The sequence below is a fragment of the Heloderma suspectum genome, chromosome 2 (assembly GCF_057233095.1).
Source record: "Heloderma suspectum isolate Gila_16-S chromosome 2, 16-S_ref, whole genome shotgun sequence".
Taxonomy (NCBI): domain Eukaryota; kingdom Metazoa; phylum Chordata; class Lepidosauria; order Squamata; family Helodermatidae; genus Heloderma; species Heloderma suspectum.
Window position 1 is genome coordinate 158,183,173 of NC_139459.1, and position 17,186 is coordinate 158,200,358.

Sequence of the window (17,186 nt, forward strand, 5' to 3'; positions counted from 1 at the left end):
AGTACATACATGGGGTGTGTGGGAGCGCTCCCAAAATTAGAAGCCACTCAGAAAGAAGAACAATGGGAGGCAGGCGAGATTATTGCCTTAAAGAAACAGTAGCCTTTAATGGAGAAAGTGCTGGAAGGCTCTGAGAAAGGCCAAGGTGTAGAAAAGCACTGAGGTATAACGACTGAAGTTGCTTGCTCTCGAGAAGCATTGAGAGCAAGCAAACCAGGGATGTGTGCCCAATCCTGTTACAGTCAGGTCCTGCGTTTGGGATCCTGGAACCTGGGATATAAAATTCTAGGTGCAATACCAGTGAGTGAGAGGGGCTGTGGTGAGTGAAAGAAGGAGGCAATGAGTACATGGGCAACAGTAGCCAGACTACTGAGTTCAAGGGAGGGGTGGGGAAAGGGTAGCCCCAAGCCACCCGTATTGTGAGAGATGGGTAAGAGTAAGAGCCAAGCCATCAGAAATTGACTGAGATTGCAGAAAGATGCAAAGCAATGCCTGAATGAGATTGAGTAAATAGGGAGAAGAATGGTGAGATCAGGCACTCCTGGTGTTTATTGTGAGTTATTGAGAGAGATACTGAACCAGTGTTTGAGAAGAGCAAATAGTGAGGTTTTCTTCCTGTTTGATGGCTCAAAAGCCTGGGAAGCAGCTTGGAGGGAGAAAGCTATGCAAGCAGGAATAAATGTGCCTGGATTTCAGGATCGATAAGCCCCTCACGGTAGTTGGAAGGGAGTCCAACCCCAAATACGTGGTCCTTTGGATGCAAATGCAAGGAGTGAAGGGAAAATACAGCAGGGGTTAACATCCTTCCATTGTCATGAAGACCCCCCGCAAGGTCCACCTTGAGCAGTAACCACTTGTATGATACTGAGCTCTTGCCAAGATGGAGAGAGACTGGCTGGTCAAAATGATGAGATGCAAGGGGTGTCTCCACAAGCGATTTATTGCGAGTTGGCTACATTCGGAGATCATTTGGGGCACATGGCGTCATAGCCATCTCACAGCCATCCCAGAGATTTTTGCAGAAAAACTGCTTTTTCTGAGACTACTTTTAGTCCGATTGTTTTCCTTAATTCGCTTCAGTTGTGAATTTCCTTAATTCGCTTCGGTGTGGACTACATTATGAATGCTCCCATAAACTGGAAAGAACATTACTGCGATAAAGCAATAAAGCGGAGATGGTATTTTACATAATAACTGACAAACTACAGAACATCAAAGAACCCCTCACATTACCTCATTAGTGGGGACACTCAATCACTTAAGGTAGTGTAGCAGCCATATCGGGGGTCAGACTAAGTAGCCTCATGCAGTCTCATGCTTCATGTTCTTGCTGAGCTCTTTCTCCCTTAAATATACTGTTGTAAGCTGACGAGACACAGAAATTCCTTATCTTGTCAAAGGTCATACAATTGTATATCTTGTTCTCTGCTGTTCTCTTCTGTTCTCTCCTTATCATGGCTACCCTATAACCCAGTTCTTGTATTATAAACAATAGTGCTAAGAGAAGAAATGTTGAGGATTGCAACCCCATGCGGGAGGGGGAGGAGGAGCCGTTTCATATGTGTCACAATGTCTATAAAAACAATGTGCTAATGTAAATCGGGGCTTCTGGCTCTTTGGAAATGATTCCAGCCTTAAGCCCGCGCGTTAAATAAAGAATCTCTTTTTCCTTCACTCCGTGGTCTCTCTGACTCTGGGTTCTACAACAGTAGCCTGCTTTCAATCTTTAACATTCCCCCCACTTTCTGTGCATGTTTACTCAGAAGCTCCCCTGCAGTGAAAGTGTTAAAGGCTAACTGTAGTAACTCACCCTAAAGCGCTCTTTCATTTCTCTGTTGCTCTCTTACATCACTTTGCAAAGTGGTGCTTCTTTGATGTCCTGTAGTTCATTGTTATGTAAAGTCCCTTCTCGGCTTTATTGTGAGCAGGGGGAAGGAGAAAAGGAGAAAGTGGTGTGTGTGGAAGCAGTTGGCAAAAGTGCACACACATGGGGAAAAATGGGGTGGGGAGTACTCCACAGCAGATTTCTGGGATGTGGCGAAATTGGGGTGGGGGGAGCTAGAAATGGGGAACACTGCAATCCTATGCATCTCTACTCAGAAGTAAGCCCCATTGGGTTCAATGGGGCTTCTTCCCCTGTAAGTTGGTTTAGAATTGCAGCCTACATCTCCCAGGGGAGTTCTGAGAAACAAAAAAGAGGAACATTTAATAATCATAATAATCATAATAGTAGTAGTAGTAGTAGTAACAACAACAACAACAATGAGGAGAATCCCTTCCAAAATGGCCACGCTGAAATCTGAATTTGAAGACTTCTTTGTGAACAGAAATGCAATTGAAAAGACAATAGCAGCTGGGAAATCCGAAATAAAATAAAATATCACATCACCAGCCATTGGCAATAACTCAGGGAAATCTGAAGAATTGCTTCTGAAGGATTCTTCAGATTTCCCTGAAGAAACTAAGATCTCCAGGCCTCCAGAGCTCAGGTGGTCATGGAACTAGAAATGGGAAACATTCAAATTCTATGCATCTCTACTCAGAAGTAAGCCCCATTGAGTTCAATAGGCTGCAATTCTAAACATAACATAACAACAAACTACAGGACATCAAAGAAGCACAACATCACAATAGGAGGGAAAGAGCGCTTTAGGGCAAGTTACTAAATTGAGCCTTTAACCCGCAGGGGAGCGAGATTTATTTCTTTTGTTTTTCTTTCTTTTATCTTTATAAATGAAATAAACAATACCAAAATTACCAACAACCTGATCAATACTACAATTTCCCAACAATTCAATATTCTGATGAGGACACCACAATAACAAAAAGAGAAAGAAAAAGAAAAAGGAAAAGGGAGGAGGAAAGGAAGTGAAGAAAAAAAGATTCTTTCCCCTCCCCTCCCCTCCCCCTCCCCTTTAAAGAATTAAGTTTAAACTCCAATACCCCCCGGCCTCCGATGCCATTCTATTTTAAAAACCTTAACAATCTTACAGTTTAATAAACAATCTTACATTTCAGTATCATATCATCAATCTTATATCAAAGAAACAGGCCTACAATTCATTACCCGAAGCCTATATTATTATTATTATTATTATTATTATTAATAATAATAATAATAATATATATAGTGTTATATGATAATAAAACTTAATATAAACCTTCAACAGTCAGTAATATATTTTATACTAGATATGTTATCTATTTTGAAATAAAAAATATAAAGAAAAGCAAGAAAAAACGAAAGATGAAAGAGAATAAACAAATATATGTATAATCATTTATCTTCTGCGCTAGCCTGGATCATGTAGACTAAACACAAACAGTTAACAAAGCTTCTTTAAATTTCATGGGGTTGTAACAGAATTCTCACGCATTTTTACGTTCAGCCATGCCTCCGCCATTTCATGATTTAGAAACTTTTTCATCTGACCTTCAGACACAATATAAAGTATAGTAGGATATTTTAAGTCCTGCTACATAATGAATATTGTAAGTTAATTTGTTTTGCCATATTTTTTGCTTCGATAAATTGCCTTCTTTTATTCGCCACCTCTTTGATGTAGTCTGGGAATAACATAACTTTATCTTGTTTCCAGGAAAGGCTTCCAACCTCTCTTGCCAAATGCAGGATATAATTCTTTGTGGAGATTTTTGCAAATTGGACTATGATCGTGTAATCAGTTCCTTTAGCATTTGGCACATGAAATGCCTGCTCAATATCAAGTAAATAATCAGATGGGATAGGGAGTATCTCATGCAAAAGTTTATCCACAAAAATAGGCAATTTTACATCATTAGACAGATTTTTAATCCCAATAATACGTACGTTGGATCTCCCCGTGAAGGCCTCCTGTTGAGAAATTCTATCAGAGGCATTTTTAAAACAAATTTGTGTCATAGTTTCATTTCCTGCCACTCGGTCTTCTAGCTCATTAATTTTCATCTCCATTTTTTGCCATGACGCATTAATTAAATCTACAGCTCCTTGCAAGGCGGTGATGGAATTTTGGATTAAATCCACCCTTTTGGCATGCTTCATAAACTGCGAAGATAAAGTCTTTATCAGAGTAAATAATTCCCCTATATCTTCTGTTCTCAAAACGTTTGACACAAGGAGTGCGGGGGGAGTTGATGCCAGCTCCTTTCTTCTCCTCAGTGCAGACATGTTTCTCTCAAACAGATCTTCCAGGTCCTCAGATGTTCTCAAATATTGTTAACATTTCTTAAATCATCCCTCAGAAGTTGTTATTTCTTAAAGCATATATTATTATGGAACACCTCAGCCCTGTTTTCTCCTATGAAATAGGAGTCTCAGTACAGCTTTTTGCGTTAGTAAAGCTCTGGAGAGATAATCCTGGAATCCAGCCCCCCCCATCTTGAGGGGGGTACTTTTCTCCAAGATACTATCCAGATGTTGCCTTGCCCCCCCTTTTAATTCCAGGGGGGAATGAAAAGGTTTTTCAACCTTTTAAAAAGTTGTTTGAGAAAGCTCCCACGGAGTGCCTGTGGGATGCTACCAGAGCGACACTGGCTCCAACTGGAAGTCCTCGCGAGATTTATTTCTTAATTCTGAGTAAACATGCACAGTAAGCGGGGCGATATTAAAGACATCACGAAGGAGGTTTTCCCAGGGTGGGGCACTCCGGGTGTGCTGACCCCTGCGATTTCCCCAAATGCGGGAAATTCGACTGCATAATTTGTGGTAGGTAAGCAGGCTACCTAAAGTCACTGAGTGTCCCCACTAATGAGGTAATGTGAGGGCTCGCTGCTGCGCTCCTAGGGATTTTCTCAATGGGAAAAATGATTTCCATTGGGGAAACAAGAAGAAATGGGCAAAGTCCCCCAGGAAAGACTCTACCTGATGGTTCCAGCACCCCAAGTAAAATGAAATAAATGAATCAGCAAATTTAGTCCTGTCACTATTGCACTATTGCAGTTTTAGAGGGAAAATGAATTTTAAAAAATTGGGTGGGGAGGGTTGGACATAGGTTGGGGAGGGAGGTGGCGCTAACACACACACACCAGCCAGAGAAAGCAGAAGGGGCAGAACAAGGTGCATGACAAAGAAAAGGCAGAAGTGCTTAATTCCTACTTTGGCTTAGTCTTCTCCCAAAGGAGGGTCTATGACCCCCCTGGTAAAGGCAAAGTACAGGCTGAGGAGGCAGGATTGCAGCTTCAGATTGATAGGCATATGGTCAAGGAACACCTCATTACTTTGAATGAGTTCAAATCTCCAGGGCCAGATGAACTGCATCCTAGAGTAATCAAGGAACTGGCAAAAGAGCTCTCAGAACCACTGAGAACCATCTTTGAGAAATCCTGGGGGACGGGTGAAGTGCCAGATGACTGGAGGAGGGCTAATGTAATGAGGGCTTATCTTCAAAAAGGGTAAAAAGGAGGAACCTGGGAACTACAGACCAGTCAGTCTGACATCAATCCCTGGGAAAATTCTGGAGCAGATGATAAAGCAATCCATCTGTAAGCACCTTGAAAACAATGCAGTGATTACTCGAAACCAACATGGATTTGTCAAGAACAAATCCTGCCAGATGAATCTGATCTAATTTTTTGATCAGGTAACCTCCTGGTGGACTGTGGGAATGCTGTGGACATCATATACCGTGACTTCAGCAAAGCTTTTGACAAAGTGCCCCATGATATCCTGATGAGCAAACTAGCTCAAAGTGAGCTAGAGGAAACAACGATCAGGTGGATCCACAGTTGTCTACAGAATCGGCCTCAAAGAGTGCTTATCAGTGGGATCTTCTTAAACTGGAGGGAGGTAACGAGTGGGGTACCGCAGGGCCCGGTCCTGGGCTCTTCAACATTTTTATTAATGACTTGGGGGAAAGAAGTGCAGGGAATGCTAATCAAATTTGCAGATTTGTGTCCACTTCTGGGCACCGCACTTTAAGAAGGATGCAGACAAGCTGGAGATGGTTCAGAGGAGGGCAACAAAGATCAGGGGACTGGAAACGAAGCCCTATGAAGAGAGACTGAAAGAACTGGGCATGTTTAGCCTTGAGACGAGAAGGCTTAGGGGAGATATGATAGTGCTCTTCAAAGACTTGAAAGGTTGTCACAGAGAGGAAGGCCAGGATCTCTTCTCCATCATCCCAGAGTGCAGGACACGGAATAATGGGCTCAAGTTACAGCAAGCCAGATTCCGGCTGAACATCAGGAAAAACTTCCTGACTGTTAGAGCAATACGACAATGGAACCAATTACCTAGGGAGGTAGAGGGCAATCCCACACTGGAGGCATTAAAGATGAAGCTGGACAGCCATCTGTCAGGGACTTGGATTCCTGCACTGAGCAGGGGGTTGGACTCGATGGTCTTGTAGGCCCCTTCCAACCGTACTTTTCTATGATTCTATGAAGGTGAGAGTGGGAGGAAGGGAACAGTCTCTCTAAATGGTGATGTGGATGAGACTCCACCCAGTAGCCACCCAAACAATTCACAATAATTCACAGTAACTGCCATGTGACCTGCTCAGAGCCCCAGGGTAGCTGTGCGATAATCTGTGTTTTCAAGCCCTGTATGTCCCCAGATGGCGCAGATTCGACTCCAGTAAAAAGCGCAGTGAAGTGAAGAGCGAACTAAACCCATTGCTGTGGAGATCCCCTCCTTGCCAGAGTATGCCCATAATAACGGGTGAAAGATGAAGCAGCCAGCCCTCACACTGGTAGAGCTTAACAACCAAGACGGAAATGGTATATTTCAGAAAGGGCAAAAGCAGGACCTCAGAGAGTGAATGCTCTGTAAGAGCAGATACTAGCCCCCACTGGAAAAGAGGAATATGTAGTAGAAATGGAAGTATCCCAAGGGTGGGAGTCCTCGCCAGGTTGCCCACACTGAAATCCTGGCTCATCAGTGGAAATGGAAGGGAGTGGTAGACAGTCACTATTGACTCCAGAAAGCACATCGCATCGGTATGCTGAGCTGAGAGCATTAAGTATGCTAGTGGAAGTAATCTGATGTAGTGTACATATTTACAGACTCATGAGCAGTATACAAAGGGCTGACAACATGATTTGCAGGTGGAAACAAGATAAGTTCTGTACATGTAACTGCCCCCATGAGGGCAAAGACTTACAAAAAGCAGATGGATAAATTAATCCAGCAAAATAGCTGTGTTTGCTGGACATGAAAAATGGGCATGCTTCCAGAATGACTGAGGCCTATGAAAGCACCTGCTAACTAATTGTTAGAGCAGGGGAAGAAATGTTAACTTTGGCTTGCTGGATGTGGAAAATCAGGCCATGTGGAAGCCAAGGCTACTCAGGAATGGATTTTCTAATGGATTTTACAGGGGGCCATCCCTTATGTGGTTGTAATGGCAACAGTTAATGCAGCATGTGAACTGTGCCGAAGAGTGAAACAAATGCCCTTCTCCCAAGCCCCGCTGGGCCGTGGAGTAGGAGCCAAAGTCCTTGACAGATATGCCAGGTGGATTATGTGAGCTTCCTTTCCCAATTTGGATGGTGGCAGTACTTGATTGGCAATGGTAAATGCCTATTCTAGTTATCTGTTGGTATATCTGTGTGCTTGGCAAAGCACCATGAAGTGTTTAGGACTTTTGATTAGATGGTATGAAATACCCGTACGAATCCAGTTTGACAGCAAAAATCACTTTGCAGGCACCGAAGTGAAAAGTAAGCCAACAAATGGAAGATTCAATGGGTATTCCATATTCCCCATCATTCCCAAGCAGTGGGGTTGATTGAAAAGAATAATGGGCTGTTAAAGCAGAAACAGAGACAACTAACCCCAGATCATATTCTGAAAAGGTGGGGGATAGTTTTAGAGCAGGTTGAATTTGGGCACTTCTACACCAGCCTAAAATCCTGCATTTAAAACGGGGCTTTCTGCTTCTGTTTTAAATGCAGGATCACAACTGACTCCCTTTACACGTGCTTCCTTTCCCCCTCCCCTTCCCCCCATAGCTGAGCCTTCCATTATCTTTCATTGATCTCACTCCTCTTCTTGCTGCTTTAACTCTTTTCACAGAGGAAACTGAAGTGGAACACAACAGGGTAATTTGATAGCTCATTATCTGCGATCTATTTAACGAAGGGCATTTAATGCAGGAGGGTCACAGCATCATGTAAAGAGCCCACAAACTACTGTGAGGGAGCAACCTCAATGACAGGATAAAAGCTCCGTGTGATGAAGCCCTTTGAATTCAACAGCCACCCCTGAGTGAGGGCCAAACACCCCTACCATGCATGATGGGGTGGTGGCACCCCTGAGAGGAAATATCTGAAGGTATGGGACATTTTGGTCTACACCTTGTGGTGTAGACCAATGAAATCTACACCTGATAGTGCTAGTGCCACATTATAGCACCCCAAAGACGTATGTCTGTGGGGAGGACAAGCAATAATAACACTGGGAATTGGAGCTGCAGTCGCTCCACAATTTGGCTTGGCTCTGAAATGCATTCAAGTGTTAGGAGGGGTGGTAGATTCAGACCACCAAGGTAAAGTACAAGGACTAGTTAAAGTTAAGTCACTGTTTAAATTTGATCCATGCGAAATTTGGTGTGCCTGTCATTCAGGAAATGGCAGGGCCAAACCAGACAATGTGAAGAGAGAAAGGATTTAGATCCACAAAGTTGTGCTTTTTGATAAAAATTGGCAAAACATGGTTCCTGGGATGCCCTCCCAGGGACCACAGGATTGCTTTGCCTGTTTCTTCAAGACCTGTGTTACATTTTTCAAGCGAATTCTTTTTTTGCCTCATCTATACTATCTGATTCTGAGATTTTTCTTCCTTAAAATTCTTGCAGTGATACTCACACCTCTTATGTGAGTATCCACAATTTCCTAATTAATTTAATTAAAATGTTCAATCTTACTCTACTAGAAAAGGGGAAGGGGGAAGAAAAATAGAAGGAAAAAAAACAGGCAAAAAAAGACAAAAAAACGGAAGGAGAAAAGAATATTCCTAACACCACAAAATTCTAAATACGTAAGCTCCTTCTAAAACAAAACCCCTCTAATGATATTAATTCCAACAATAAGAACACTTTTAAATGACAAATGTAAATGAAAGTTATCAATAGAATACTAATATCACAACTGAGATATTATTAAAGACACACTATTTAGAGCGCAATCCTATGTCTCCTAGACAGTGTCTGGGGGACATAGGATATTTGGGATCCAAGGTCAGAACCAGAGCTCTGACCTCAGAGCCCAGAAACTGCTCCCTGCTCCCTCTGCCTGCAGCTGGCACAGTCCTCTTTGCTCTGGCTATGTCTTTGCGCTTGGAGACGGAGTGGTCCCAAGGGTAGGGAGGAGACTGGGGAGGCTGCTTTACACAGCTGCCTATGCATGTCCCGGCCTCCTTCCCCTCCCCTCCCCGAAGCCACACCTAGATGGGCCCATTAGGGAAAATGCAGGGCAGTCAGAGCGGGGAGGCAAGGATTGCCTCTGTGCTCCAGCCGCCCTGCATTGTATACTTGGTAGACTCTGACTTCAGAGGCTGCCAGCTATCAAGACAGGATTGCACCCTCCAAATATCAACTTCTTAACTGCACAATCATTACTCGGAGCGCAATCCTATGGGCTAGATGCCCAGATGGTGGAAGGCTCCTCCTACCCAGGCTATTGCCAGAAGGATGGGAAGAATGACAGGGGCAATTTTTGCCTCTCAATTCATCTTTGCAGCAATTTTAATTAGATGGGCTCAGAGGCTTTCTCTGCTGGGGGCAGGAACAGGGACTGGGGGAAAATTGGATTCAAGCCCAGAGATTAACTTGGCTCTGCTATGGGATGCAATTAAACTTTGAGATGACCAATGCCTGAACCACAGTGGCCAAGCTATCTCAGTCCAAGAACAGCCACAGTCAAAGCTAGTAAAAGGACCTCCAAGTCCCTGGGGCTATCCCCAGGCTGTGCACTGGACCCTTCAAGGGGGTTCAACCCCATCCAGAACAAGTACTCTGCTGTCTCTAGGACCTGGAAACCATTCACACACAAAACATGGCCTCATCCAACCCACCACTGCACCCGGGCACTGGTACTGGATCTGCACAGCCACACCTGATTCAAATGTCACCAAATTGCTCCAAAACTCCTAATGACCACTCCCAAAGGCTTCATATAGATGCTAAACATCACTGGGGACAAGATGGTATCCTATGGCACCCCATAGCACAATTGCCAGGGGGCCCAGAAACAGACTTCCCACTGCCAATCTCTGGAAACATCCCTGCAGGTAGGAGTGGAACCACTGCCATAAAGTGTCCCCAACTCCAAACCATTGAGCCATCCAGAATGATACCATGGTTGATGGTATCAGACGTATCAATAATAATGTCTCCATGATGTCTTCGAGTGTCTCTTGATTTTCATACATAATACTTACTGTAAATCAGCCTCATTAGAATTTAAATTTGTACTCAATATACTGTTTATCATATTAAAAATTGTATTTATTAAAAATCAATTAAAATCAATTTTAAAAACCCTCTCTGGCCTTGCCCCATTCTCTCTCCACTCTTATATCCCAACATGTGACCTTTGCCCATCCAGCTCCACCACTCTCAGATGTCCAAACATCTCCTGTTCCCTGAAACAACTCTGCCCTTTCCCCCTTGCTGACCCTTATACCTGGAACAGTCTCCCAGAATATCTCTGTGACACCATCTCTTCCTTCATATCTCTCTTCAAAATTCAACTTTTATGTAAAGCCTTGGGAAGTACTCCTTGGTTCCAAAACCCTACAGTATTTATTTATTTACAGCATTTTTACCCTACTCTTCAGTCAAAAAAGGCTCCCAAAGTGGCTTACAAAAATTAATATCCTCTCCTTAGGTTAGTAATTAATTAATCCTGTCCACAGGCTTACAATTTAAAAGACACAACACAAAAGGAGAAAGGAAAGAGCAAATCCCAGGCACTAGTTATTAGTTTCAAAGTTCTTACAGGTGTTATTTCTGGCAGGGAAGGATGAAACAAGCTCCCTGCAGCTGTCCTTTTTCTGATTGATGTATGGGGCCAGGCCCTTGCCATGATGCTCTTCAGACTCCCAGGGCCCATGGTTCTCTAGCCAATGGATGTGGCTAGAGTCTGCAGTACCCACGCCTACTGCATATTTGACCCACCTCCATTTCTCTTCGTTTGTGTTGGTTGGTGTCTACAGATTGTAAAGTCACTTCTAATATTATATTAAAAACATTATGGTGAGTTTATGACTGATCCTTTTCCTCTTCCATTCCCTCTGTGGCACACTGACTATCTTAAAGAGAAATTAAAATACGTTACTATTAAAAAAAAAGTATTTAAAAAACTTTTCTTCCAGAGGGTTGATAAGTTTCTAGAATGTGATTAAATAGCTTCTAAAAATTGGAGGACTTGGGCATTTTCTTTCAGGGAGCAATCCTATGGCCTCTAGACAGCATCTGGGCGGGGGGGGGCATAGGATATTTTGGATTCCCAGACAGTGCTCTGACCTTGGAGGGTGGAATCTGTGCTCCCTCCAACCCCTCCCCCGTCACAGCCAGTACTTCTCCAAGGTCAGGAATACAACCTGGGAGACAGGGTAAAAGGGGCATCCTAGGGGGAGGGGAAGGAGGAGAGGAGAACTGGAGAGGCTGGGATACAAGGTACCTGAGGCCTCTCCAGCCTCCTTCTCTCCCACTCAAATGCCCCAGCTAGATGGGGAAAACAGCAAAAATGCAGAGTGGGAGGATGGGGAGGTGCACTTCCCACTCTGCCCTGGAGGCGTATGATAATCAAGGGCAGAAGTAATAGGGTTGCTTCCCTTTTCCCACACTGGCAGTCCTTGTGTGACTTTTCCAGCTTGGCATGGGAAGTTTCCATGACAGTGGCTGAACCATGCCAACTGAAAGAATAATGTGATGATGGATGTTATAGTGGCCATGTTTCATTCATGACTGCAGCTTCAAATGCAGGTGCAGGAAGGCAGCTGTTTGTGTGAGCAGGTTCGACTTATTTTGACCACTTGCATGATCCTACTGAACCCTGCCACACATTAGGTACACTCATTTAACCACTTCAGCCATCTGACTTGCAAAAGACATACCACTCCCTGTAATATTCCACATGGTTACACTATGGAATGGTGGTAGTTTGAGCTTTTGTATATTTTCCACCAAATACCACAGTAATACAAGTATTAGTAAAAATCCTAAAACACAGGAAGAATTCTCTATTTAGCAACTACCTAAGAACAGCAATACAGAAACTCTACTACAACAAGGTTAAAGTTAAATAGTTAATAGATTGCACAAATCTTTTTGAATGGTGAAAATAGCAGAACCCAAATGCATATGTCTACTGACACTCACCTTCTGTCGTAACTGGCAAAGGAATCTCCATGCAAGCGGCAGATTGTGCTTTCCTAAACGGAGGTTTTACAGGACCACGACGGTTTGTTTTTGAAATATCTGCACTAAATAGGCATTTTCCAGAGCTGCAGCTTTGGGAAGGTGGACTCGCACAGTGTCCATTTACATGATCTGTAATGAGAATTATTTAAACAAATTAAACGAGCATGCATAATCATGTTCAGGTCACAATTGGATTGCAGACTGCTATCAAGCTTGTGATCCTTTGGGAATTTCTGCTCAAGGTACTACAATGCTTCATATTATTTTCTATATGTGTGTTTTCATACTGCCACTTGGGAAAAGGAAGTTCCTTACTGTGAATTCCTATTTTCTGTATTTTTTGGAGGGCATTCCAAGACCTATAGGATAGCCCTACCCTCTGGATTACAAACAAGGTCGATCTTCTCCAGACTAGACTGGAAATCTTAATCAATCCCTCAACCTCTAACTCCCAATGTGAGACCAAGAAAGCCTGAGTCACTCAGTCCTCCAGGTAGGCCCATCACCCCAGGTGACTGGCATCTGTTATCACTGTTCTGACCAGGGTTGCAAGGCTGAGTCCCCTGGAGGACAAGAATCCTGAAGCTCCTGAGGAAATGCTTGCCTCAGCATTTGCTTATCACCTCCTGGAAGGGAAGGAGCAACCTATGCAGCTCCTTGCTGTGCAGGCAGATGAGGCCCCTCAGGCATGGCAGAGACTGCGATCCACCCTGGTTTCATTCTCGACTACTCGGATGGCTAGAAGGATCTTGTGCTGTCTTTCCACTGTCATAAACATCTTAAATTGATGCCTGTCCAGGAGCAACCCCAAGTGTTCCAGGGGCTGTGATGGGGTTGATGAACTGTTCTGTACATTCACCATGAACCTGTGGGCTCTAGTACATGCTCTAACCCCTTCTCCTGGAAAAGGATCAGATGAGAATGTTGTCTAGATAGGGGTAGCAATAGATGCCCTTCATCCTCTGATGGGTACCAGGGCCACCAGAACTCAGCCATGGGGCTGAGATCAGACCAAACAGCATGGCTCTATATTGGTAGTGCCTCCCTTCAAAGGCAAAATGCAGGAACCACCAGCGGCTGGGTCTGATCAGAATGTGGAGATAGACCTCAAACATATCCAATGATGGTTGCAAATTGTGTTCTGAAAGTGCCCATTATGATGGAATTGAGCACCTCCATCTTGAAATGACAGAAGGAATTTGTTGAGCAACTTCAAATCTTGTTGTTGGACACTAAGAAATGAATTGAGTAGACCCTGGAGAACCACTGGCCTTGTGGGACAAGCTTAGTAGTCCCAACTTCTACTAGATGTTGAAGCTTCACTCAAAGGTTTTTTGGATCTCACAGAGGCAATATACATCTCTGGGCCATATGGAAAATGCCAGGGAGTATCCAACTGAGGTCGTTTCTCCAGTCCAAGCCTTCAATTTAGTCTTAGCCTGTGCATAATCAAGGAGGTGGGTGTTATAGCTATCTTGAAGAGGGTTTGTTCCTGAGTTACTTTTATCTTGACTGCCTTCTCCTCTGAATCCTCAATTGGAGAATTCCATGGAGTTCCCAGATGTCATATGAGAAGAGCTGGATGAAAGAGTCCTGCACCCTATGGCTAGACCTACCCATGGGAAAGTGGTGGGACCTTGTGTTGTGGACTTTATGAGCCTTGGATTGGAATGTGAGCATCTAGACCACTCCTCCCCCACCAGCTGTGAAATGGTCCCCTTAATTTCCTGGGTAATTACCTGTTTGAACCACTGTAGACAATTGGGCTGAGCCTGAGGCTTTGCCATGGCCCTGATACTTTGTTGGCAGATGGCTCTGGCTGCTGCTTACCTGAGGGTTAGGGGAAGGGAAAGGGCTGTAAAGGAGATGGCAGGTGATCACCCTGGATTTTTGCACCTTAGGCTCTCACAGCCTGACCTGGCCCAGTGGGGTGAGGGTGGTGGGGCTCAGCCTGTTGGCTCCTCTGTGCGAATTGGTAGGAAAGTGAGTCCTTCCTGAAACTCCCCAGTCTGTGGATGGCTGATTCCCAGGCCACGAGGAGCATTTGCCCTTCCAGACTTGCAAAAATTGGTGATCACCTCCCCTACCATGTCCCTAACACATGTCCCTAAGGCCATGTTGGACTAGCAATGAGGGCAGAGAGAAAAAAGAAACTTTTTTTTAAAGTAAAAAACCACTGAGCTTGATGGAACCTAGCTAACATGAGACAGAGCTGGTCTGCGAAGAGCAGGATAGCCCCTCCGCCTGGAGAAGATCAACTTGACTGAACTCCACCTATCACCCAGAGGGAGGGGCTAACCTTAATGTCTTGGGATGCCCTCCAGAAGATATAGGAGAATGAGACAGCAATGCTGCCCTTTATTCTGCACGCATAATGCATATATAACGTGCATAGTTTCAAACAGCAAATGAAATTAAGAACATTCTAATGTATAAGATACAGTTGAAAAATCAAACCTCAGAGCTCAAGGAGCTAGCCAAGGGGCCACCTTTCCATAAACAAAATCTGAAAGGAAAAAAACCCTGGCTCCTTCCACTCATGTTATATAAATTTTGTACTGTCTATTCTGCATTTTTTCCATGAGTCTCCCACAAATTATTTCAATACATTGCAGATCTCTTCCAGTCATTTTGAACCCTCTGGGGACAAAAGTGAGCAAAAGTGTGAATGTTTTACACTAACAGGAAATTTTGTGGGGAACATTTAACTCAAGATCTGGGGAGTTATTGCTTTCAAAAAATGCAGAGATAACATTTCCCTCAGTGCTCCCCAGGAAATTAATTTCCTAGGTACTTTTTTCCAGTTCATCTCATAACCTACAACACTAGATGGTGAGCCTCATAAGTGAACAGGGATTTGAACCAGGTATCCATACTCCAAGTCTAACAGCTACACCACATCGTGTTTTGCAAAAACAGTGCACAATTTCAGAAGTAAATCCACACTATCATTTTTGGAGTGGACATGAGATAGCTTTCTCCCTCAATATTCATTGAGTTTCAGTGAAAAAAGGCCTCACATATGGTAAATGTGCTCTGAAGGCCAATAGGTAGTATTGAGATCATTATCAGAGGCCAGCCTGTGTAGCCCAGTATCCCAAGAAATATGCTTAGTTGGCTGTGCCCATGCTCTGGAATTTCCTCATTTTGCCCCCTCTCTAATGGCCTTCCATAGGATAGCTAAAACCGTCCTTTTCACACTGTTACTAGATGGCTGGATAATTTTGTTTTGATAGCTATTGTATTGTTTGTCTTTTTTCCTACTGTCTTACTGCTTTAAGGCTATTTTAGTGTATTTATGTTACTATAAATTATTACATTATTGTTTTAACTCATTGCTGTTAACCCACATTGAGTTCATTGAAGAAAGGAGTATGTAGCATGACTTACAAGACTGTGTATAATTGGCAAAGGAGGTTTGGAGGGCTAGGACTGAGGGTCAGGGAGCAAAGGGTTGTTAAGTCTGGAGTCTGACAGGGCTTCTGGACCTTTCTGCCAGTTGTGGCTTCTCTAGTGAAGCATTACAATCTAGCAATTCTTATGAGGCAATGATGATATAGAAACCATACAGTTTTGTACTGCCAGTTCCTTAGCACTTCTACTAAGATGCCTTTTCAGACAAGATGACTAAGTATTGTATTAAAATGATCTGTAAAATAAAAAAACATGATTGTGTTTATACTTTTCTAAAGCATCCTATAGTTAACTATCCTTTTATGTATATTTATAAAACTTTAATATAGCCATGAAGTTATTCCCAGATGAAACAAACAAACAAATGTTATTCTCACATTCAAACACTGGAGATATGATTCACCTTAAAACAACAAAGAAACCAAGTGCTAAGATCCAAATCGTATGTTTACCTGGGGTTGTGGGGGACCCGCGCCGCTCCATCTCCAATGAAACTGGACCATCTGATAACTCAATAAGGCCTGGGAAAAAATAAAGTTAAAAAAAATATTGACATGGATCTTACTGTAAAAATGTAATTAGTTCAAATAATCAATGTCATAATGTTTCATAATTGCAATGTAATCTCCTAGAAGAAACTTGCCCATAAGATAGTAAGGGTGGGAACAAGTGTGGGAACAGGGCTTTGCCCACATATATCTTGCTCAATAAAGAACCTTTTTAGTGGGGTAGCAGAGTGTAGGAAAAGTAAGGAATTGTTCATATATAGAGAGCAGGAGGAGTAGAAGGGAAAGGAGAAAAGAGAAGGAAAGGAATTTGATTTATAGTGACTTGGTCACATGCTTAACATCTGCCACTATGCAACCAAACATTCAAGCCACATGGAGCCAATATTAATGTTTACATATAAGTATAAATAATCTTGCATATACAGTACTGTGCAAACGTCTTAGGCCACCATTAGATTTGTTGTTTTAGCAATGGTATAATGACCATATATAATTATTTCTTAGTCTCTTCATTAGAATACAACTAGAAAATACAGGAAATTTGTATGCAGTATTCAACAATAGAAAAAAAATCAGAAAAAAACAGTTTCCATAGGCTAAAGTGGCAAGTATTTAGTGTGACCTCCCCTTACACTAGAGTAACAACAGGCACCTGGCCAGGAATGGTCTTCATGGAAGGGTAGCAGCCAAGAAACCACTTTTGTGGAAGGGGAACAGACTGAAAAGGCTAAGATATGCTAAAGCTCACAAAGATTGGAATGAGGATCAGTGGAAAAGAGTATTATGGAGTGATGAATCCAAGTTTGAAATTTTGGGGTCCCATCATCGACAATATGTGAGAAGAAGAGTTGGAGAGATGGACGAATGAGTGCTTGCGGCCTTCAGTTAAACATGGTGC

At 43.1% G+C, this 17,186-nt stretch overlaps 1 protein-coding gene across 1 annotated transcript in view; it reads right to left on the minus strand.

Moving 5' to 3' along the window:
• STXBP5L (syntaxin binding protein 5L) overlaps nt 1-17,186 on the minus strand; it is a 285,752-nt gene that overhangs the window by 34,070 nt on the left and 234,496 nt on the right. The window contains exons 19-20 of the mRNA XM_084835365.1: nt 16,232-16,300; nt 12,324-12,494 (exon numbers count right to left, since the gene is read on the minus strand). Coding sequence (XP_084691491.1) covers nt 12,324-12,494; nt 16,232-16,300 — 240 coding nt within the window. The remainder of the gene's footprint in view (nt 1-12,323; nt 12,495-16,231; nt 16,301-17,186) is intronic.